The 24,610-nt window shown below is 42.5% G+C and overlaps 1 protein-coding gene across 7 annotated transcripts in view; it reads left to right on the top strand.

The window, feature by feature from the left end:
• MCC (MCC regulator of Wnt signaling pathway) overlaps window positions 1-24,610 on the top strand; it is a 376,346-nt gene that overhangs the window by 285,777 nt on the left and 65,959 nt on the right. For all 7 annotated transcript variants that reach the window (XM_039848467.1, XM_039848466.1, XM_039848468.1 and 4 more), the window contains 2 exons: window positions 8,294-8,436; window positions 23,508-23,671. In XM_039848467.1, coding sequence (XP_039704401.1) covers window positions 8,294-8,436; window positions 23,508-23,671 — 307 coding nt within the window. The remainder of the gene's footprint in view (window positions 1-8,293; window positions 8,437-23,507; window positions 23,672-24,610) is intronic.

The raw sequence follows: 24,610 nt of genomic DNA, 5'->3' as shown, positions 1-24,610 counted from the left end.
CCAGTTTTCATTATGTAAATAAGCTGAGCCCTCCTTGAGGGGACTCCCTGCCGGGCTGGAGGACATGCAGACATGTAGGCCAGGAAGACAAGGCTCTTGTCCTCCCAAGCTCCAGGTCTAAGGCATCACCGCAGCCCCTACCACTCCAGGAAATTGGTTTGCCCTCAGGTCTTGAGATTCTGTGATAGGCTTAGTATGGTAAAAGCCAGACACCTTCACTGAACTCCAACTGCCCTAGCATATTCAGGGTCTAGAAAATTCTGGAACCCTACAGATTCTTCTTGTGACTTCAGTCTGGGCCTGAGTTAGGAATTTATTGGAAAGCTGAAAAGTCATTAATAAAGAAATAGTTTGTTTACATAAACTATGATATGTCCCCACTTAAGCAATACCGAATTGCTTAAGGAAGGAAAATGACAATATCATAGTTTAAAATTTTTATCTTGGGTCACATTCAGAGAACCACAGACCTTCTGTGACTGTCCTAGAATACTGTCCCGTCTCTTATAGCCACAGGGCTAATGTAGCCAAGAATTAGACACTGCAGATTGCTGAATTGCAATGTAAGTTGAATTCACAGCCACATCAGCTCTCATAGATAAAGATTACGCGATGGTAGGAAAAGATGAAATGGTGAGAATTTGAATGGACACATTTGGGTAGATTAAAATGAATCCAAATACCTAGAGCCTACAGACTCCACTGAGCTTCCCTTGCTGCAGAAGAAGCAGCCTCCTCCCTGTCTGATACAGCTGGTCCTACCTTGCTTGGATACTCAGCAGCAACCTGATCCCAGGTAGAGGGTGCCAGATATAATCTTGCTCCTCTGCTCCATTCCTCTTTGTCTTTTAGGCCTAAATGTAGTCATATTCATCCTGCCCCAGGGAGATAAGTAAACAAGTCAACCTAAGAAGATACAGCTAAAACATGAAAAGATTTATAAGATTTTGTTCATTTGTAGTCACAGAAACATGAGAGAATAGTGCGGGATTAGGATATAAGAATTCTAGACCAGGGAGGGAGGCATGCAGTTTTGGATTAGTGGTAAATTTATTGGTATAACTGTTCCTACCAGAGATTCTGGATTCAGTATATTAGCCCCAGTAGTTTGATTAACTGAAAACGAGACTCAGTGGAGGACTACATTAAATAATGTCGAAATGCCAGAACTACAATAATATAATGTAGGAATTCAAAGGCCTAGTGAGTCAGAATGTTGAGTGGGAGATAACATCATTAAAATGGAATCTTCGACACCACTTAGCTACTGGAGTCAGGGTGGGCTTGGTTACTACTGTATTGGATAACAGGGGTACAGTAGTAATCAAAAAGGCTTGACCTGGAAAGATCTTTGATATTGGCTAATTGATCATGGAGTCTCTAGGACCAGTATAAACAAATGGCCTACTAAAATTTTACTTGATTTTTGTAGTTGAAAAACTGTGGTCTGGTGGACAGAGACTTGACTTGCTCTTACAGCGGAGAATCTTGGCCTCTTATCTAATTCTCTTTACCTGACCCAGTACACAGACCCAGAGGCCCTTGCATGAAGGGGGAAGATGTACACAAACCCTGCCATGAGTGGGTACAGTCAATCTTCCTTCTCTTTCTTCCAAAGAGAATCTCAGCCACTTATAAGGAAGACTGTGCAGTAGGGAAAGAGATAACCACATTCTGGGTGATTATTAGCTTTGAGCGGATGATAGCCCCCGAAGATCCAAAGTACCTATAGTCTACCAGCCAGGGTGGGGATTTGTGAAGGTATATTAGTCAACTCAAGCTGCTGTAACAAAATACTATAGACTGGGAGGCTTAAACAAAAAGAATTTATTTCTCACAGTTCTGGAGTCTGGGAAGTCCAAGATCAAGGCGCCAGCCAACTCAGTTCCCCAGTGATGACTCTCTTCCTCGTTTGCAAAAGGATGCCTCCTCACTGTGTCTTCACAAGGCAGAGAGAGAGAGATGAAGCAAGCTCTGTATCTCTTCTTATAAGGCGCTAATCCCATTACAAGGGCCTCACCCTCATGACCTCATCTAACCTAATTATCTTTCAAAAATCCCATCTCCAAATACCATCACATTGAAGGATAGGCTGCAACAACATGAATTGAGCAGGAAGGATGGGGGTCACAATTCGGTCCATAGCAGAAGGTCAGGTGACAAGTGGCATTATTACCTGAATCCATACATAATGGACATAATCTACCATAGTGTACCATCTGGGAGATGTTTTTCATTGTCCTGGAAATATAGTAAATGCTGCCAGCTAGCAACAGTATATGATGCTGCTTTTTTCTGGTCCACAAACCAAGAAGTGGAACTAGAAGTTGATCCTCTCTTTCATGCACCTAAAACCCACCTTTAAAAAAAGTGTTCCATCTCCTCCTTGCAACTTTGAGCTCTGTTCCCAAGGGGACTATGTCTCTATTGAAGAATACAACAATGATTCTCTTGACTGCCACCAGGTCCTTGGTAATGAAGGGAGTGACTACCCTGACTGGGGTGACTGATCCTGACTATCAAGATGAAATTGGATTATTCTCATACCACAGGGAAGGGAGGACTGTGTCTGAAATCCAAAGGATTCTTCGGGCCACCTCCTAGAAATTTCCCAGTGGTAAAAGTTAGTAGGTTTGAATAGTTCAATACAGGTCAGACCACTGAGGCCCCTCAGGAATAAAGATTTTGAATGATCTCACTAGGTAAAAAACTCTTACCACTTGAGGTGCTGGCCAAACACAGAGGAAATAATGATTTCCTAGTGGAAGAAAGAAATTATAAATACCAACTATAGCTTCATGACCAGTTGCAAATAAGGTGAAACTTATTATGTCACCTATTAGATGATATGTAAGTGTATTTGCTATTGAACTAGAAGAAGAGTGATCACTTAACAGTGGATATCTGATGGGACTTTGGGTCTCCCATTTTGGTGAGAAAGTGAGTTCATTTACATTTGAATGAGGGATACTTACAGAAGCTTGGTATCATTGCTATTGCAATTTGAAAAATGTAAGAAGTTGTGTATGGTTGTCAAAGAGTAGAATATGATGAATGTTGCCTGGCACCTGGTACCCTTCCCACCCTCTCTCTCTACACTACCCAGAATCAAAGAGGTTGGACCCTGGGGACTACTTCCCAGACTCCCTTAACAACTGGGTTCTGAATACAGTTTTGTCTCTGCCAGTGAAATGCACTGGCATGGGTTAGAAGGCAAAAGAGGGGTGGGGAGCCAACATCATCCCTCAGGCCATGGTGATGGCAGCTGACGTACAGGCTTTGGTGGGCATGAGGTCAAACCCTGGAGCTGTGGGCAGATGTGAAGGCAGTAGCAGTTTCCTGATCTTTGAGAGGACTGCAACTCTAATGGCAAATCTGACAGCTTCTGGTGGCCTCCACCCACCTTTTTCTTCTCCAGCTCTTCCGATGGTTTTTGCAAGCACATGACAGCCTCAAGTAAATCCTTTCTACTTGAAACAGCCAATGTAGTTTATATTCCTAACTAAACTCTGCCTAATGCATCCTAAATCCCATCTCCTAGGAATAAACACTGAACATTTTGTATATATGGCCTTCTAAAAAATTTTATTCATGAATATTTTAAAGAAATTGTATCATACAGCACACACAGTTTTGTTATATGTGCTTCTTCACTTAACTGTCTTATGAGTGGCTTTTTTAAATGCTCATCTTACTTGGGGAGTTTATATAATGGGATGTGGAAAATGGAAAAATACATCAGCAGCTCACTTTGGATCTGGGGTGGAGTGGGGGGATATGTCTAAGCAAATTAAACATGAAATCTTTTGTTTCCCAAGGAGATTATTTTCTTTTTCCAAATGCTACTCTCATAAAAACATCAGCCTTTCACTGCCAGCTCTCATGAGTAGTCCACATTTTCTGTTACATTTCTCATTTGCTCGTTAGCCCACTGCTGGCTTGCTTCTGACCCTAACAGTTTGCCGAAACACAATGGACTGAATTGTGTCCCCACCAAAATTCATACATCGAAGGCCTAACCCTCCATGTGACGGTATTTAGAGATGGGGCCTTTGGGCGATAATTCAGTTTAGATGAGGTCACGAGGAAGGGACCTGTATGGTGGGATTAGTGGGCAACCTTATAAGAAGAGACACTAGCAAATACACGCTCGTGCACACTCTCTCCCCCTCCTGCCATCTGAGGACACAGTGAGAAGGCAGCCATCCACAAGCCAACAAGAGAGCCCCTACTAGAAAGTGGCAATGTTGGCACTTTGATCTTGGACTTCTAGCCTCCAGAACTGTAAGAAAATAAATTCCTGTTGTTTCAGCCACACAATCTAGCCTATGGTATTTCATGACAGCAACCTGAGCTAAGACACTTCTTTTGAAAATCATAGTGATTTCTTAACTGAAAAACCCAGTGGCTTTTTCTTGTTACTGGTCCTTTTCTCCAGCATTTGACCCTAAATCCTCTTTCCTTCCCGGTGTGTTCTTCTGGAACCTCTTGGACCCTGTGGGTCCTGAATCTTCTCTTCTGTCCCTGAGATCCATCCTCAGCCTCAGCTCACCTTGGGCTCCCTCCCCCACACCTTTTACCCGGAATGACCACAGTGAGGAAAGTCCTGATCCCTCCTATCTGTGTCTCTTCAGCATTGGCACTTAACCCTTCTGCTTCCTTGTCTGCAAAATGCTCCTCATTTGGTGAATGAGATACTTACTCTCTGAAGTCTCCGTCTACTCTAACATAATCCGATCTCTAAGATCTCAGCCCTGCGCCACAAACCTGGCCTTTCTCCTGATCTTTCAGCCCACCCTTCTTTGACCTATGTGCTGTGTCTATCTAGCTTCATGTTGCTGCATCTCAAACACAGTGTAAACAAAACCTTTTTCTCCTGGGAAATCATGTTGTTTTGATTAATTTCTGGCCTAAAAGGTAAAATATAATGAAATAAAAATAAAACCCAGAAAAATAAGATAGATATGTCTCTCTCTGTCTTTCTATGGGGTATATATTAAACCGTTGTATACCATTTAGTTCTCGAATGTAGATCCTATATCATTAGATATTTTTAAAACTGGTACTCATTGTTGACAAGGATGGCTTATTATATACATAAGAGAGCATTTCAAAATCTCATTTGTTCAGTTATTCGCCAGAGATTCATAGATGAGTCTGAGCTTCAGCTGTGCAGTATGGGAAAATAAGAAGAGGTAGAATTGAAGAAATATTCAGGACTTTACTTATCACTTATTTCCTGCTATAGATCCTTTAAGAGTATGAAAAGGAATATATTTCCTCCTTATATCTAAAAATCTTTGTTCTTTAAAAGAATGGTGGCCATTTCAGGGCAAGTCCGGCTTTAATTGTAGGAGAAACAGAATGTGGTTCAAAAAAACCACCAGAGGTTAGCTAGACACAGTTGACTGACAGTGGCCAAGACAGGCAGATGTCCATCTGGGTCTTGTTCATAAATCACTTCAACTCAGTGACAAGGCATGAATGCAGACCCCAAAATAAAATAGATATGGGGATTGGTAATGAAGTAATATATTTTTATCAAATGCTGCTGATTCCACAGTACTTCAGCTTGAGGTCTGGAAAGCATGATAAGAATTATACTTTAATTGGCTTTTTTCCCTTTTCTGATTAGATCATTTCACCTATTGACAATAAGGAGAAGGAATCTTTAAAAATAAACGGCGAAAAAAATTTTTTTTCTTTAGGTTACCATATTAAAGTATTGTTTCATTGGTGCTAAACTTAGGAATTAGGCTCTGCTGCTAACTAGCTGCATTATCTTGAGTAAATTGCTCAGCCTCTCAAAGCTTCAGCTGTCTTATTTATAAAATGAAGGTATTGATCCTGGCTTAGGTGTTCTCTAAGATCCCTTCCAATCTGCCAAACTGTGATTCTTCTGCTACTACTAGTTACCTGGGTATGTGTACAATGTAAAGCCTGCCTCCTCAGGATGGGTTCTATTCTGTTTTGTTGTTTAAACTAGTAGCAAGCATTAATCACTGCAACTATAAATAGAGCAACTGGGAAGCACTTCACAAATGCTTTCTTAGTGAATGAAATAATGTACATTTAGAATCCTGCGAGACAATTCCAAAGAGAAACACCTGAGAACTTTATAATTCTATAATGATGAAACTGCCACAGTAGCATATAATTATCAACGTTTATCACTTTATCAAAGCTTCTGGTTTTTGTGGGGGGTTTTTGGCTTAAAATGATCACTTCTTGGACCTTTTCATGTTTTCTTCCTTTTCATCACCACACTAACAGTTGGTGTTCTTTTGGGAGGCATTTCTTCCTTCCCCCACAGAAGTAAGTTATCACTTGCCAAGAGTTACTATACACAACAGAAGAAAGCAAACGATAAAGCCACTTTTAGATGCTAATGCTATGTCATTAGCTAGAGGCCATTACCAGCTTGGTGACTTACTGCTGCACCCAACAGCCCTCTACCCACCCCTTCCCTATGCACTTTTTTATAAAGTTCATCCTAATAATCTCTAGAAGTAATTCCTTACAAAGTAGAAGATTCGACAGGCACTATATGTTTTAGAACCTGCCAAGCCAGGAGGGTTTAAGGTGGCTTTTAAAGATTTTTCAACTGCCATTTATATTCGAGATACAGCAGCAACATTTATCTGGCTTTCTTGGCTGTAAAACAGTCTCAGCCAAGCTGAAGCTGATTACATACAACAAAGGTAATCTGTTCATCGCACACAAAATCTGCTGTTAACGGAAATCGGAATTTTAAGTGGTGATTGAAAGGAGAGCTGATATATCAGGACACAATTACTCTCTAAACCAAAAAGGCAACTCTTAAGAGTACTTTTTAATTTTTTTATATCCTAACCCTAGTTATTGTCGGCTTTGTGAGTATCTAATAGTTAACATTTCTAGAACATTAATCTATTTTTTTTTTTATTTTGTTTGCATTCACTCCCTTTCTATTTCATATTTCGCATGTCTGGAAGGCTTTATGTCTGTTTAAAGTTCACCCAGATTTGGGTGTCTTTTATTAAAAATACCTTATAAAGCAGGGGCTCAGCTGAATCCCTTCCCTAGGAGGATGTTGGTTTCTTGAGAGAACCAAGAACTCTGAAGAGTTCTTCACATTTCTCTAATTTATAGATGTCTTTCCAGCTTAAAATGGCAGTTGCCTCATCCGCAAGTTCCAGTGATCACCTTGCACCATGCTAGTCTACTCAGAACCCGAGACTGTAGACTTTCTGCTCTCATACACACACACATCAGAAACTTAAACTGAATGCCAGGCCGAGAGGATTTCTTCTCTTCCTTTCTTCTAGCTTTCTTCGCAGACACCCTCCCACTGGGGCTGAGCAGACACCTGTGAGCTTTCCAACCTCATAATTAAATCCCCTGACAATTTTCTCTTCTGACTCACTTGCAAAATAAATGCTTCCAAGAGGGTTAATTTAGCTCTCTCCATGCCTCTGTCTAGTGTGTGTAATGATGATGATGGTGTGAGGCAGAAGGAAGTACACATGTGCTTTGAGCTACATACTACAATTTTAAGTTTTCTTAGCTTGCTCATAACTAATTCAGAGACCAGAACGTTGAGGGCCCCTGTGAAGGGCTGAGAGGGGTGGGTGTTCTTGTGCAAAAGAAACGTAGCTGCATTTAAATGTTATCTTCCTGTTGCAATTGCAAGTAGAAGGAAATAGACCCTTGAGTGACATCCTCTCTCACTGTTTCCACTTTTCGCCTCATTCCATTCTCTTTTCCTATTCTCTAACGCCATCTACTCTCTTTGGGGAAATTATGCGTGGTATTTTTTAGACATGCTGATCCTTATACCTCTCAAAGCATCCATTTCATTCTGCACAAATAGGTGCTGGCTTTTCAGTAGCTCCAGCCCCAACACCTTTTCATGTCTTCTTCCAAGACGAAAGCCTACCAGCGGTAACTTCCACGCAATGGGACATGCTGTTTCTGTTCACCAGACTCTTGATTATTTTGCTTACTGTAGCATCAGTGCTTGTAGTCTTAGTTCTTTTTCACCTGGAAATTTGAGGGAATGAAGTCTTCGAAGGGGAAAAGTTGCTAGTTGGCTGATAGATGAATCTGTATGGGTATGTATGTGGACACAGAAGTAGCCCTTCAGTTTCACACTGACCAGAGATAGGACCATCTATTTGGGCTGAAGGAATCCTAGTCCAAGAGGCCAAGGGGTACCTCTCTGAATGTCTTTTTTCTTGTTTTTAAAGGACATATTCTCTAGAGATTTGTCTTACATCTCTGTAAGTGGTGGCTGACTCTCCTTTTTTCTCAGGGAGGAAGATGAGTACTCAGAACTACGATCAGAACTCAGCCAGAGTCAACAAGAGGTCAACGAGGACTCTCGAAGCATGGACCAAGACCAGACCTCTGTCTCCATCCCTGAAAACCAGTCCACCATGGTCACTGCTGACATGGGTGAGTCTGCCTGCCATTACCACAAACCCAGAGTCTGGTTTCTGTAATAGGAATTTATAGAAACGTGAGGCAGCCTGAATTAAAATTTAATTAGTCAAGGAGTTTGGTGAGTAGATGAAGGCACATCCATTTCAGTCCCTTACATGCTACTTTGTTGGTCAAAACAGAACTGAAGAGCCAAATTAGCTTTCTGCCCTGATGTTTATGATTCAAATATATGTCACCTCTATTTGAAAATTCCAGAAGTAGGGAGCCAGTTAAAAAGGGGATTGCAGTGTTGTTCTAAGTTACAATAGAATCAGAACTACAATGGCAGGAATGGAAAGGATGGAATGAGGTGGTGACCCGTTGCAGTGGAAGAACCAATAGGTATTAGCAATCAATGGGTAAAGAGGGTAAAGAGGAATCCAAAATGACTCTAACATGTTAATCCTGAGTGACTAAGAATGATAACACTCCTTAGTAAGGGAGTTTGGTTGAGAAATGAGTTGGGAAATAGATATGTTTGAGGTTATAGAGAAATGTCTATGTGAAAATATTTGATACAGTATCTTCGTGTGGTATGTTTTTAAACTGCAGGTCATGACCCATTAGTGGGTCTTGAAATTATGTGAAAAATAAAGTAGTTTTTAAACGAAATCAAATAGGAAAGAAATATAGAATGATAGTATTATTTCATGGAAATTATTTGTTACATGTGTATATGCAGTAAGTTGCCAAATGAAGTGTTCCAACCGTGGGTTGCAGTCAAAAGTTGCAAAACCACTGGTCTACTTGGAGTTGCCTAACTGGCTCTCTGGAGAGATTGAGGTTGAGGATAAAAGCTTGAAGCTATGAAGTAAGGAGATCCCTGTGGTCAAAGGTGTGGAGTCGAAAGAGGGAGGAGCACCGTATCTTAGGAAATGTTCACATGTAGGAGAGAAATGGAAGAAGAACCAGAAGGAAGAGTACGTATAGTGTAATTTTCATAAAACTTAAAATTTAATTGAGGAGACAGACTTGAATCAAATATTACAGATTCATGTTGTATTATAAACCTATATGAGTGCTATAGCATTAAGGACCATGGTAAGGACATGAGAGTATGTCAAAGGAATTTGATTCAGTTTTGGATTTCCAAGATCGCTTCCTCTGAGAACTGACATATGAGCTGAGTAGGAATTAAGCAGGTAAAAGAGGAGATGGCATTCAGGTAAGCTGGGGATAGATGCATTCAAAGATCATTGTTTATGGAGAACACAGAGGTATGAGATGTAGGCTGGAGAGGTAGGCAGGATCCAGGTGACACAAGGTCTTATAGACCACATTAGAAGAGTTTGACCGTTATTCAAAGGGCCACAAGAAACCACTGAAAGATTTTAATAATGGGGCTGAGGAAGGGGATGAGATAATCAGATTTTCATTTTGAATCAGTCACTCTCTAGTGAGGAGAAAGACTCAGTGGATCAAGAGTGAATGGGGAGGCCAGCTAGGAAACCACTGAAAGACTCTGGGTGGGCAAAATTATTGCTAGGATTAGGGTGGTGGCAGTTGAGATGCGGAAAAAGCAGATGGGTGTAGAAAAGGTATAAAATTGGCAAAATCTGCTGAAGTATTGAAAACAGCGTAGAGGAGGAGGGAAGGTGTCCCATAAGTTTCTGGATGGCACGATGGCTGGATAGCAGGGCCAGTCACTAATATGGGAACATAGGAAGAAGAACCAGATGGTTTTACTTTGAATTTTGTGTTGTGTTTTGTTTTGTTTGTGGGGAGAGCAGGGTGGGGTGGAGATCATGTGTTTTGTTTGAGCATAAGTTTGAGGTGTCTGGAGATATCTGGGTGGAAATGCTTGGGAAAGCAGTAGGTATACATAAGAAGCCAAAAGGGAGATGTGGGCTGAAGAAAAGCAGCTGGGAGACATCAGGTTGTGTACAGATAGTTACTGAAGCAATGGAAGTTGTTGCCTTCAGTGAGAAGTGCAGAGAGCTGGAGACTAAGCCTTGGAGGCCACCAGCTGATAAGGAGACCCAACAGGAGCTTGTGGCAGGGATGTGCCTCTCATTATTTTGGTCTCAGTTTAATGCACCTCCTTCAAAAGCATCTCATGAAAGCTAGTACATGCAAGTCCCTGTGCTTACTCTGCACTGCCCCCATTTGATTCCTTTCTATATATATCACACTGAAATTTTACGTGATATCTTTTTATTTCTTTGATTGACTGACTCTCCCACTAAACTCCACTGAACAGAAGCATGTTTGTTTTATCTACTAGTGTATCTCTAGGGCCCACCACCATGCCTGGCACTGTAGTATGTATTCACAGATATTGTTTCACTGAAGGAGTCAAGCAGTCAACCAATCCATCAACCAGTCAGTCAGCCAAAGTCGTAGGAAGCAAATGCAGAGAATGATGTCCAGAAGCCAGTGGCGGCAGAGAAGTCTCTAATAGGAAAGGAGGGGTCAGCAGGCTGGATTGCTGCTAAAGCCAAATGGATTTAGCTACATCAAGATCACTGAGAGCTGATGCCAAATGAGCCAGACAGAAACGGGTTGAGGAGTGGAGATGCCGCCCCAGACCCAGGGCCTTGGCTTCAGGCTTAAACTGCCTCCTTGAAACCTGAACCCAGACCCCAGGCCCAGCTATGGGCACAAGTCCTACATGCTAAGTTATACCAGCTTCATATTCTCTAACCCTGGTGGCCCCAAGCTTCTTGATTCTGTCTCCAGCCTTCGGCAGACAGACAAATGCAAGCAGCCAAGAAGTTCCTTATGAATAAAAAGAGGCATTCCTACATGGACCCCTCCATTTATTTCTTTGAGATTATATTTTGTGAAATTAAATAAGTGACCTATACTCCAGCAAAGTTTCTTAATCAAATAAAGTTGGGAAATGGAGAGATAAACCCACTTAAATGTGCTGGGCATCTTTACTGTGAGACTTCTTGGGGCTGTTGACAAAGCACCTATAACTCAGGGTACCCATTTCCTCTCCATCCTTTCCCTTATTAAAAAAATATGAATCCATTACATTTGGTGGTAGTATCTTTCCCAATGAGACAGCTCCTGGAGGGAAGGAACCCTGTCTGCCCAGTGCCTGTATCTGTTCTCTGCCCACAATGGGAGGCCTTCATTCATTTGTTCGACAAACTCACTGGGTCCTGTGCTGGAGACTGGGGATGTAAGACACAGAATCTGCCATCAGATTGCTGTACTCCCATGCTCAAATCCCAGACGCCTAGAATGACATCCCAACTCCTTACTATGGCCGACAGGGCCCCCCAGAACCTGACATCCCCACCCTCAGACCTCACCCTCCCCAACTCTCCCTGTTTTCCCTCCAGCTCTTTCCACAGTGGCCTCACTGCACCCTTTACCCCCAAACCTTACCAGCTTCTCTTGCCTCGGGGCCTCTGCATTTACTGTGCCTTCTGCCTGTTGTGCTCTTTCCTGCAATCCACCCTGACTTCCCACCATAGTCAGCCAGCAACTTCTCATCAGAGGCCGTCCCTGACCCCTCTTGGAGTACGACAGCATTCACTCACTCTCACACTTGCAGCTTATACTCTTCTCTGCTTCATTTGTCTTCATAGCACTTAGCGCTACCTGATGATGTCATGTGTTTGCATTTATTTCGTTCCATATTACCAGTCTTTATCAGTCTTACGCTAGAATGCAGGCTCCAAGCGGGCAGGGACTTGGGCTGTCCTGTTTACCAACGTAACAGTACCCACACGTAGGAGACACTCAACTATTCAAGTAGCAGTGGATACCACCTTAGATCTCACAGTTGTTTGGATGATACAGATAGGTAAACAGGGAATGACCAGCAGTGGGATAAGGACCACAACCGGAAGTGTACAGGAGCCCCTTGTGACACCCTCAGATGGGAGCATCGGAGAACAAGTCCCATTTAAGGTACATTTAAGCTGAGGGACAAGCAGGAGCAATGCAATCAAAGAGAAAGGCAGGAGAAGAGTGCTGTGGGCACAGGGCCCACACCTGCCAGGACTCCGAGGAGGGCAGGCTCTGGGGACAGCAAAGAGGAGGAGCTCATTAAGGCTGCAGCAAAGTGTAGTCCCTATGTGTGTTCATCGGAACTGGACGTCTGCTTCTTTTATCCCTTTGCCATTTTCCAATTAAATTGCTTCAACAGGGGGGAAAAAGGCTTCCATATATAAACACCATTATAGGAAATCATTAAAAAGCAGTCATTTCATTATGGTTGCTGTATTTGCAAACCTGCATTAGCAACTCAGAGGTTTCCTTGAACTGGATTTTATATGCAAAGTTTGCTGCAGTTTATTTGCTGATCTCCATTTAAGATAACGGAAGTAAGTCCAACCTGTTCCTTCATTAAAAAAGCGCTTTTCTTTTGTTTTCAAACCTTACCCATCAGAGCCAAGGCTGCCCCTTCAGTAAGCTGGCTCCTGCGCTCAGTCCTCAGAGCCTGGAGGAGTGAGATGGCACTTTAGAAAGTGCTTTGACTTACCTAAGTAGTCGTGTAAAAGAGAAAGGTCCTGGAAAGGTCACATTGCATCTTAAAATAAATCGCCTTACCTCTGTTCAAACCTAGTCACACAATTATTTGGAAAATAGAGGTAATTAAATAGACAAAGACAAAGGTTGGAACTGTGGCTTGGGATTGTTATTTTCTCAATTTGGCCAAGAGTTCTAGTTCAAAGAGAGGCCGAGTGTAATAGCTAACATGCTGTGCTCACTTACTTTGTTGTCAAGCATTCGCATGCATTTTTATGTTTAATCCTCCACCTTGAAGGAGGCCCTGTAAATCTCCACATCTGTAAAATAGATAACAGAGTTCAGAGAGGGTAAGTCACTTGCCCAAGGCTGCACAGCTAAGCAGTTTTTTTTCTGTTGTTGCTGCTGCCCCTGTGTTTCCGTAGATGGCTTTGCTTTGACACGCCTCCGCTTTAACAGTGAACAGTGCCAGTGGTTGGTGTGCTGTGCTTACTGCAGTCCTTTGAGGTCTAGTGCCGTTAGGGGAATTTAGGGAGCAGCTGTGTGATCACAGCACCTGGCTAATAGCAGTGTTTGTTGTTAATCGAGACTTTGCAGATCTCCATCTTAGAAACGACATCCTTAGACCAAATGATTCTGGGTGTCGCACTAAAGCAGAGCACAGATGTGTGCACACGGGCTCATTGCATCATGCACATTAGCATGTGTGTGGTGTACTCTCTAGCAGACTTTTCTTAACTCTGTTAATGGAACAGCGAAGCTTATCTGGAGCAATTGTTCGTAAAACAAACAAAACCCCTGACCTGATGGACCTCTGCTCAGCCTGTGTTGGGTTCTGCTCCCGTATTTTGAGCTCTCTTCTGATGTTAGGTGAGAAATTCTTATTTTAATGGAATTTGGCAATGCTAAACTATTATACCCTTAGGGATGAAAGAAAGCACATGATACCTTGCTCACTGGTGTGATCATTTAGATAGAGATTTCCTCCTTGTGAGTAGTTTTTGGAGGACAACCAAGGAAGAATTTACACATGAAACTTGGCTCTTTGGCATGGCTATGACTATGAAATATGTTTAACGTTAAAACCAGATTTTTTCTGCCTTAATGGCGAAGAGGTTTCGTGGCTTCAGGAAAAATGTTCCAAAGTGTCAAGCAGCCACTCCCAGTGGGGAAGAGGGGAGTCAGGGCAGGAAAAAGTGGCCCTGCCTCCTCCAAAAATTTTTTCTGCAGACTTGGATAGGAGTGTTTACAAAGGCAAGGCAGCCTGTCTGGAGAAAACTCGCTTTTCGTCAGGAATGAGGTAGCAAGGTGGTCAGTCATCCCCCAGCAAAGAATTTTTAAATAAGTATCAGATTGTTCGTAAATCTGTGTGCCGATTCTGAAACTTTGAGGAACCAGTCAGTCCACAGGTTAGAAAGGTTAGATGGGACAGAATAAAGCACGCTGGCTAGTTGATATAATAGGCCGAGCCCCTCGTTGCCTGTTTTCTCTTCTTGTTTAGTTAGGTGATTTAATACCTCCCAAGAGGTTCATGATGTTGGTCATTTCTGAGAACCAAGCCCAGGGAAGTCTTAGACGTTTCTAACATTGACTCACCGGAGGACTCTCTGAGTGACTATGTGCTTTCTCCCAGGGATCTGAACACGGTCAGGTAAGACCTGTCTACAAATGTTAGCAGGGCCAGGTGACTGAGGAGCGCACCTAAAATCATTCCAGAACTTTCCTTGGAGCATAGCCAGACCTGAGAGCAGGAAAAGTCACGGTTCCACTTCACTTTGTGTTACTTTGGGATATTTCCCTCAATTCTGCTCTTCGGTAATGTCCAGCCCCGCGGAGAGTTGGGATAGCAATGGAAAGCTGTGTTGATCTACCACGTATTCAAAATAATCTCCCATAATCATTGGCATTCATGAACTCCTTTTCTACTATAATAAGCAGCCTTTGTTTTCTAAACAGACCATGTCCCCGCAGGTTGGATTGGTTCGTGGTTGTTTGAAACTCATGACATATTTTTCCTTAAAACCAGCATTATAGAGAGCGTGAGCTTCTGAGACAAGCCTCTGAAAGCCTATGTTGTCTGTAATGGAAATAAGGTATGGGACCTCGTGGCAGCCATCCTTGTGAGCAGTGCTCCTGTGAGAGATTTTATACACCATGTCTGTTTTCAAGAAGCACATCTTCTCCCCTTACCTACTGGCTTGGAAATTCTCCCACTCTGGCCACAATGAGAGGCATGGGGCCTGGGACTGGTACTGCTGGCCTACTATGTGCTGGTACTGTTTGCTCTCAAAGGCTGGATGGAGCTTGCCTATAAAGGGGCTTTTGAGCTGAGATGGCTGATCCAGACTCTGAGACAGGCCCATTGGCCTAGAGGTTAGTGAGCTTCAGGGAGAGTGGTCTGAGGTGAGGCCCGGACTTGGGCAGGGGCCAGTGCTGGAGGCACAGTGAGGAGGCCAGAGTTCATCCTCTAAATGCATCTCGAAATATTTCTTCAGGATAACTTCTCAGAGTTATCAGGTACAGAATGATCTTTAAGGCTTTCTGTAGATTTTGCCAAATTGCTCCCCATCTGTACCCCAAAGTTTTCCTCACATCCTCTGCAATGCTGGTTATTTTCTTATTCTTAAAGCTGTGCCAATCAGGCGATTAGTAGTCAATAAGTAAAATGATTGAATGTGAAATTGAACTTTTCTACAAACATGCCGTTGGAGCCTTGCTCTCCAGAAGCCGCTGCCAGAACTTTTATACCACAGAGGCCAGTAGGGGTGGGAATTCTGTGGGGCGCTGGGGCAGCTTAGAGGGAGGCGTTCTAACGGGGCATCAAGGCAGCTGGGTTTCGCAGTCGCTGGAGGACATTTTTATTGCAGCTGAGGTCGGGTTTTCTTTCTTACACCTTCACAATATTTAAGACAAAGTTTATTGTTGTAGAGAAACGGTCAAAACTACAAAATGATAACAGCAAAAATGAAAACAAATCTCAGGTTGGTAAGATTTGGCTAAAATAGAACCTCATTTTCTTTGGGAAAGACACACCAAAGAGGCTCTTCCTCCCGGTGAAGTCGGACCTACCTGGTAGGACGGGGTGGCAGCTGACAGCTCACTCTTCTTGGCACACTTACTCCCATTCGTGCCTGTGTTCCCGGGGATAAATTGGATGTGGCAGTGACACTTTCAGGAAAGCCTTCCTGTTCGCATAGCTGCATTGAGGAATCAATCATCATAGTGGTGGTCCCCATGTTAAATCTAGATGTGAGACTATACATGCTATGTCACACCTTCTTGCCTTGAATGTTGAAGTATTTGTTTTCCCCTCAACTTTTTATTTTGAAAAACATCAAACTTACAAAAAAGATCAAATGAACCACCCTAAACCCTTTGCCTAGATTCACCACTTGTTAACATTTTGCCACATTTGATTTCGTGCATGCACAAATTTTTTTTTTTTTCTGAGCCATTTGAAAGCCAGCTGCAGACATTGTGATGCTCCACCCTAAATACATCAGCGTGACCCTCTTAAGAACAGGGACTTTCTCATTTATAACCAAAGCACCTTAATCACACTGAACATTTTCACCCAGATACAACATTATATATAGTCCGTATTCAGATTTTCCCAAATGTCCCAACACTGTCTTTTGCTTAATCCAGAATCAAATCAAGGTTCACACATTCCGTTTAGTTACCACACCTCTTTACTCCCCTTTAATCTAGAACAGGTCCCCCACCTTCATTGTATTTCATAACATCGACATTTTTGAGGAGGCCAGCTTAGTAGTACGACAGAAGTTCCCTCAGTCTGGATCGTCTGATTGTTTTCCTGTTATCAGATTTGAGGTTAACGCTTTTTACAATAATATACATGGGTGATGATGTGTCCTCACCACTGTGTTGCAGTAAGAGGTTCATGCGTCAGTTTGTTTGTTACTGATGACATTGAGGTGCTTTTGAACTATAACATCGTTCTTACCCTCTTCTCTTCGATAGACTCACACACTGTGTATGTCACTCAGGGGCGGCCTCCGTGGATACTCTCTTCCTCCTTTCCTCTCAGACCCTTCGGTCTTCTTGCACTCAGACCCGGAAGTCAACTATTCTATTTTCTACGTTGTTTTGTTCAGTTTTCGCTTATTTCTCACTAGAGTTAGGGCCTTGATACATGCAAAGCAGAGAAGACTGCTAAAAAGAAAGCAACAGCCCCCCTGATTGTGGCCATAGAACCACAATAGGCTCTGAGCTGTTACATGCCCAGGGTGTCACATCTGCCTCTTAGCAGAACATATGTATTGTTGTTGAACAAATCTATAGTTCTGTCTTCCACCTCAGTCACTTTACAAGGCATGAGAAGAGAGGTGAGGGTTGTATCTGCTCTCAGAAGGCAGTGAGGGTTATGGTTATAACTTGACTTGCTGCTTCTCACACAGATAAAGCTTTAGGACAGTTCACAGCAGACCTACAGCCACTTCCATTTCTCAGATTGGCTAAATGGCTAAAAATTCACTGTGCCTAATATGTCTAACTTCAGTGGAAGAGCCTCCACCTTGAAGATCCCCCTTAATTGAAAGCCTTTTTGCAGGGTATGGTATGCTACATGATATGTCTTAGATTTGATAATACTTGATCAATGAGCAAGCTAACAAAAGCTAGATACTTTTAAAAGTTGATTTATAGAAAGTCTTTTATTTCTTTGACATGCCCAAGTCATGTGGCCTTTATTGAGCACTACTCCATGCCCAGCGTTATGTGTCTGGGAACAGACGGACAAATGAACAGTTACTATTCCCCAAGGCTGGGCTTAGTAAGGTCAATGTGTCAGTTAACAAGTAATTACGGGGTTTGTGATACCTCAAGGAAAAAGGCAAATATGAGATTGTAGGTAATCAGGGAAGGCTTCCTGGAGAAAGGATTTCAGGGCAAAGTTTTAAAAAGAGACATAACGAAGAAGAAAACGAGGGGCTTCCAAACTAGGCAGATGTATGACCACTAGCTGTGAAATAAATGCCAAGCTCCAGAGTATGTAAAATTTGAAGCTAGGACCATATTTTGGGGCAAATTAATCTAGTAAAGTCATGCTTCATAGAAGCATGTGGAGCAGGGCGGGTTTCTAATATCTAGACCATTTAGCTATATTTTTATTTGGGCTAGGGGTTCCATAGGAGGTGTCAAAAAACTAGGCAGCCTTTAATATCTGATATATAGTTTATTGTGTGCAACTCTGGGGCTAGGCTTAGCTGATCCAGAGGGAAAAAGGAGAAAACCGGCCTACCAGTATGTTTCATGGAGCAAGAATGCTGGTTAGGCTCAATTTTCATAGCCATGAATGTCTTCTTACTTCCTTTCCAGATTTCTGAAATACTTGGGTCTTCCCTCAAACAACAACAGAAAAACCTAAGCCTCTGGGTTCTCAACAGAAAAATATAATCTAGCTGTCTTTTTTCCAGCTCTTCAAAAGTCTAACTGGGAAAAGTTACATTTAGAAAGGACAGCAAAGGCAGGACTATAGACTCTGACAGAGGCAGGCAGAGAACAGTGATGAGGGAAGTGGGCAGAGCCGTGGATCACCAGGGCCATGCCGAGGCCAGAGAGGCCAGCTGCTGGCCACTCCACAGATTGTTGTACGAGGAGCTGAGCCCAGTGTGTCCAGACCTTCTAATTTTACCAGAATAGTTATAAATGTTAATGGCTTTTAAATGTTAGCGATTCAAAAAAAAAAAAAAAAAAAAGAGTGGGGAGGCCTTGCCAGATAGCAAACCCTGCCATACAAACAAACCACTTCAGCTGCAGGTGGCTTGTTTTCCTCTAGTTGAAGGGAGATGTCCATTTCATTTATTCCTCTGTGTCCTTTGTTTCATCTTACAGCAAATTAGACAACTAGAAGGTAGAATGCCGCCAAGATTGTCCTTGATAAGCTTATTCCTTTACATTGTGCTTTAATGGTCTACAGCTTAATTTTAATTGAAGATTAGTATAAGAAAGAAGCATATGAAATCTGCATATGTGTGAAACTGCCTGAGGAGACTAACAATCACAGTGGGTCATGCCACATGTGAAGTCCCATGTACCTAAATTCTTCTAGCATCTATTACTAAAAACACATTCTTTCCCTTGTGAGACTGGAATGCTTCCTCCTTTCTGATAGGAGATAATACATTTTTGCTCTGGCTGCCAGGAAGCTCAGGGCTAAGTGAAAGAGTCAGCCCAGCTGCTGTTTGCTTTTGTTTGCTATCTCAGCCTTTCCCTGGTGTTTTCCCCTTTTTGTTTATTTGCTATATGCTACCTCAAATTCGTCTTTGGAAAGAAATATTAAGAACCTCTGTTAGAAGACTGTGTATTTGATACAGATGGCCTCCTCTTTGGCACATGGACATGGAACTGAGCTGTTACCGTTCCTATGTAAAGCATAGCACAACCTGAGGTGCTGCAGTGTGTCTGCCTCGGCATCACCCTTCACACCGGTGTTCATGGCAAATGTGCAGTTCAGTGGCAATAAGTACATTTACAGAGTTTTGCAACTGTCTCCATTAAGCAATATTGCCCCACTCCCCTAACCCCTGTAACCTCTATTCTACCTTCTGTCTCTACGAATTTGCCTACTCTAGATACATCATATAAGCAGAATCATACAATATTTGTCCTTCTGTGACTGGCTTATTTCACTTAGCTTAATGCCTTCAGTATTCATTCATGTTGTAGCATGTGTCTGAATTACCTTCCTTTTTAGGGTGAATAATATTCCATTGTATGTGTATGCCACATTTTGTTTATCCATCCATCGATGGACATTGGGTCATTTCTACCTTTTGGTTATTGTGAAGAATGTTGCTATAAACACGGGTGTACAGGTATATTTTTCAGTTCTACTTTCAATTATTTTGAGTATATACCCAGAAGTGGGATTGCTAGATCACATGGTAGTTCTATTTTTAATTTTTGAGGAGGCACGATACTGTTTTTCATAGTGGTTACACTGTTGTACATTCCCACCAACAAGGAACAAGGATTCTAACTTCTCTACAGCCCCACCAACGCTTGGGTGTGAAGTCATATGTCATTATGGTTTTGATTTGTAAATGAGGTACCTTTTGTTCCTTCTTGGACACACTAGATCCCTTGTCTCAGCTTATATCACTCCTCTGGTCCCTTAACTCACATCTCTTTTGTAGAGACTCTCAACTGCCTGAGCCTTCATGTTGATGTTCCAGCCCTCTGGCAGGTACCAGATTATGCAGGGCATTGTAGGCCCAGGGAAGGAATTGAGAATGTATTCTAAGTCTATATTTAAAAGAATATGCCACAGACTCTGAAAGATAATTCCACCTTGTACTGAGCAACATTGATGCTAGGGGTGAATGGTGAGTGACTGGTGCTATATGACAGCTCTTAGACAGGGGTCCCAGAATATCTGCTCCTGCCAGCTTATCCACTTTGTCCTCCTGTGAGACTCCAAACAGGGAACAATAACAAAGGAACGCCAAGTATCATCTGATCTTGAGTGGGGCTCATATAAAACTACAGTGCAGAGCTCTGTGAATAACAGGCTGGAATGTGTGGGGTTTATCTTTCAACCTGTGTTTTATACACTTGGCTTCCTAAGAGTAAAGAAAGCCTTTATAGCCCTCCTTGGTTTGAAGAGAAGATGCTCATTAGCTGTTTACAGTCTGTATGTTAATTTAAATACCCTCCTCAGTCCTCTTGATTTTCTATCCTGTACTTGCATCATATTCTCTGTGGTTACTTTCCCCAGGATGATGGTGGACAGCTGAGGGACTGTGGTATTTGCCTTGTAAAACTGTGAGCCTCTCAGAGTTGAGGAGAGTCTCTTATTTATTTTTGTATCCTACTACCAGCCTGAAACAAGGCTCAGCAACTGTTTGCTTAAATAATGAGAAAGAAATACTGGTCGGATCCCTACACTTTCCTCTTGTGCCCTGTGGCCCAACATCCTCAGGATACAGCCTGGTTTCACCTCTCGAGTCCCACAGTGGGAGCTCATCAGCAGACATGTCCAATGTGATCACTGGGTGAGGAGGAGCTGTACTAAGGAAGTCCATATGGAATGGCCAAATAGAGGCCTCTTTCTTCCTCATCCTATTTATAGCAACTTAAAAATGCAAGTAATTCAGGAATGTGTGTTAACTCCAGTTCGGGGTTCCAGAAAACCCTGCACTTCGAGGTAAATGATCATTCAAAGAAAATTCTCAGTTATTACCCTGGAATTAAGTGTGTTCTGGAAACAGTTCCACTGACATCTTTGGTCACTGAGGAGTGCCGCTTCTGGCTCTGGCCCTCCTTGCCTTGAGTTGGCAGTAGGCACTGGCCCTCCACCTCCAGGGGGCCTTCTGCAGTGAGGAGTGTCCCTTAGCTGTTAGCAGCTCAGGACATGACCCATAACAAGGACAGAAAACATAAGGTTGTTGTAAAACATGGTGCTGTTTGCTAGTCTGTGTTCCTAGTCTTTCTGTCTGTTAAATATATAATGATGTGGTATTTATATTCGTTCACTTGAAAAATAATTTTTGATTGCCTACAATATTCTGTGTTGGAGATGCATTGGTGAGGAACATCAAGTCCCTTCTTTCATGGAGCTTACATTTTAGTAGAGAACAGATATTAACGCAAGTCAGATTAGATAGTGATAATTGCCATGAAAAAGATAGAATAATAGGGCAGAGACTATGCAGGGAGAAGAGATGGAACTCCCATGCTTTAGACAGAGAAGAGCTTAGTGAAGAGGTGGCATTTTGAGCTGAGAACTGAATGATAAGTGGAGATTTGGGTAGAAGTCAGTTTCCGCAGAGGAAACAGCAAGGAAAAGGAAGCCCTGGGCCAGGCAAGAGACTGGCATGTCCTGGGGATGGAGAGAGGCCAGGACGGTGAACAGGGCATAGTGAATGAGAGGAAAGTGGACAGATGAGGCAAGGACAAGACCAGTGGGTCTCACCGCGACAGCACACGAAAGTCATCTGAGGAACTTTAAAAAATTTCCCAGTGCCCAAGCCCCACCTCCAGAGATTGTGATTTGATTGGTCTGCAGTGTGGCCTGGACACGGGTATTTTATAAAAGCTCCCCAGGGAATCACATGGTGCAGCCTGGGTTGAGAACACCACCAGTCTTGATCATGCAGAATCTTACAGACTCTGGTAAGGAGTTTGGACTTTAGTTGAATGACATTGGGATGACATTAGATTGTTTGGACTGGGGAGCGGGGGGTAACAAGATCTGATGTATGTACATAAGAGGCTCACTTTGGGTAAAGAAGGCTCAGCTGAAATGATGGTGGTTTGGACTATTGTGGTATCAGTGGAGATTGTAAGAAGTAGTCACCTAGGGGATAAGTTTTGGAGGTTGTAGTCGCAGATGGATTGGGTTAGGATGTGAAACAAAAGGAAATCAAGGTTGCCTAAGAGTTGACCTGAGTAACTGGGTGGATGGTAGCAACATTCACAAAGATGGGAGAGAAACAGATATGAGAGGTGTACGCTGGAATGAAAGCCTCGGGTTTGTTTCTCTCTAGATTGAGGTAATTTATAGGCAACCAAATAAGGTTGATCAAAATATCCTGATACATCTTGTTCCTATAGTTCTGAGTTTTCTGGAAATCTTCCAGAGGAAAGCACCAAAAGCAATGACTAGTTTAGTACATGGATCCTGTGATGAGAAGGAAGGAGGAGCGCAGAAGGGAAACTGAGCATACTGAGCTTCTTTCATGCAGGAATCAAGCTGGGCACAGGAGATGAATGTGCTTCGGAAGACTGCATATAGTTAACACCTGTCTTGCTACAAGAATTAAATGCATGGTGATATATATAGTCCAAAATAACAGGTTAAGTTATTTGTATCTGACTTTAAGGGGATTTTTTTCCCCTCACAGAATTATCTTCTAAGATACGTCTAGCTCGCATTAAGATTGTAATTAATTTTCCTTCCAGACCATACCCTGGATATCCAGCAATTAAAAGTAACTCAGTCAGAATCAATTTATCAGAATTGCTTACAAAACTTCTACATGGTGAATAATGTGGAATTTGTTGGAAAGGTTTATTTTTCCCCTGATGGAAGAAGGGGATTAAATTGCAATAGTAAAGCATGTTAATTGGTTATATCATTGAGAACAAGGAATGTCTCTTACATAGTTTCTATTTTTAAAAATGCTTAGTATTTCTGCTAACTCTGGGGCTTTTTGTTTTGATTGTTTAGTAAAGTTATGAGATCTTTGCTGACTCTCTTTCTGGAGTCAGTGCTTATCTGAATGGCTGAGCTGGAAGGCTGACCAGAAGGCCTCTGAAGTCCCAACGGCCCCTTCCGGAACACTTCTTTGTTCTTATTAAGGAAACTCAAGATGTGGCTATCTTTGAATGAAAGACAAGAGTATTCAGCATGTCATGGCTATCTAGAAAATGACCATGGTCTTAAACTCCTTAATAAAGATTTTACATTGGCTCCAAGCCTCAGAGGAATGTCAGCAGCCTGTGACATTAGGCTGCATTGCGTCGAACTTTAAAGTTTCACCTCTAACGCCGTTCTGGTTTACCGGAATGAGTTTTTCATGATAAGCAAAAAGAAGAGCATTTGTTGCCTTCCTGCCTGCTTAACGCGTTTTGTCCACATTCACCCACAGATAACTGCAGTGACCTGAACTCAGAACTGCAGAGGGTGCTGACAGGGCTGGAGAATGTTGTCTGCTGCAGAAAGAAGAGCAGCTGCAGCCTCTCAGTGGCCGAGGTGGACAGGCACATCGAGCAGCTCACCACAGCCAGCGAGCACTGTGACTTGGCTATCAAGGTAAACCCTCCCCGCCGTCTGTCTGGCTTCCTGAGTTCACATGGGAGAAATGATCAGATCCCTCTCTTCTGAAATGTGGTTTTCTCAAGTACCTGTTAGGAATGAGTGTTTCTAAGAAAGCCATAGTTGTAGATTGGGCCACCAGATAAAAGCAGGAGCCCTGTAAAATTTTGTTGGGCTGAAACGCATTCGAAAAAGTTATTATGTCAACAGTCAAGATCGCTGACATTGCAGCAAAAAAAAACAATTTTCTTGGAAACTCTTAGACTGTAGTATTGAACCACATCATTTTAGTGTGATTCATCATATAGCCCAAAGATTAACTTGGAAGTTTTATTAAAGCTTTAAGACCTCAAGAATATTATTTCAGGAGTTATCACTTCACGTTGCTAAGAAGTGGGCAAGTTCTGGGCCTCAGTGAGTCATGTATCCTGAGCACATTGGTGCTAGGTCCCGGCCTTTCACCTGCATTCACTTTACCTCTTAAGGAGGACCAGGAGAGAGGAATTTGCTGCAGATGCACAAACTCATCATGAGCAATGAGAATGTCAAATTCTGTTGATCCCGGGCCTCTAAAGTCTTGCTATTACTTCACCATAACTTAGTGACCTAAGCATAGCGATTCAATCTGAAAAGTCTGGGCAGAGCCTATATAAAAGAAAAATGTGACATGTTACTTAAAAAATGACTTAGGACTCTCAGCCCAAGTTTCTATCAACAGGAATCCTAGACTGCACTCAAGAGCTGATATCTTAAGGTAAACCATGATTCGTGGTTATAACACAGCTGGTTTTCCATCTTTATTCATCTCAATTATTAATATATCATTGACGTGGTTCGGGAAAGCAACTACTGGTGTTTCTGTCTCTGGAGTCTCGCAGGCCCTATATTTTATTTTAATGTCAACTTGGGTACTAGCCTTGGCCTCAGCTTTGAGAA

Source organism: Pteropus medius, unplaced genomic scaffold (genome assembly GCF_902729225.1).
Source record: "Pteropus medius unplaced genomic scaffold, Ma_sr-lr_union100, whole genome shotgun sequence".
NCBI classification, from domain to species: domain Eukaryota; kingdom Metazoa; phylum Chordata; class Mammalia; order Chiroptera; family Pteropodidae; genus Pteropus; species Pteropus medius.
Note: the sequence above shows the minus strand (reverse complement) of the source record. Positions and strands in the feature narration are given on the sequence as shown.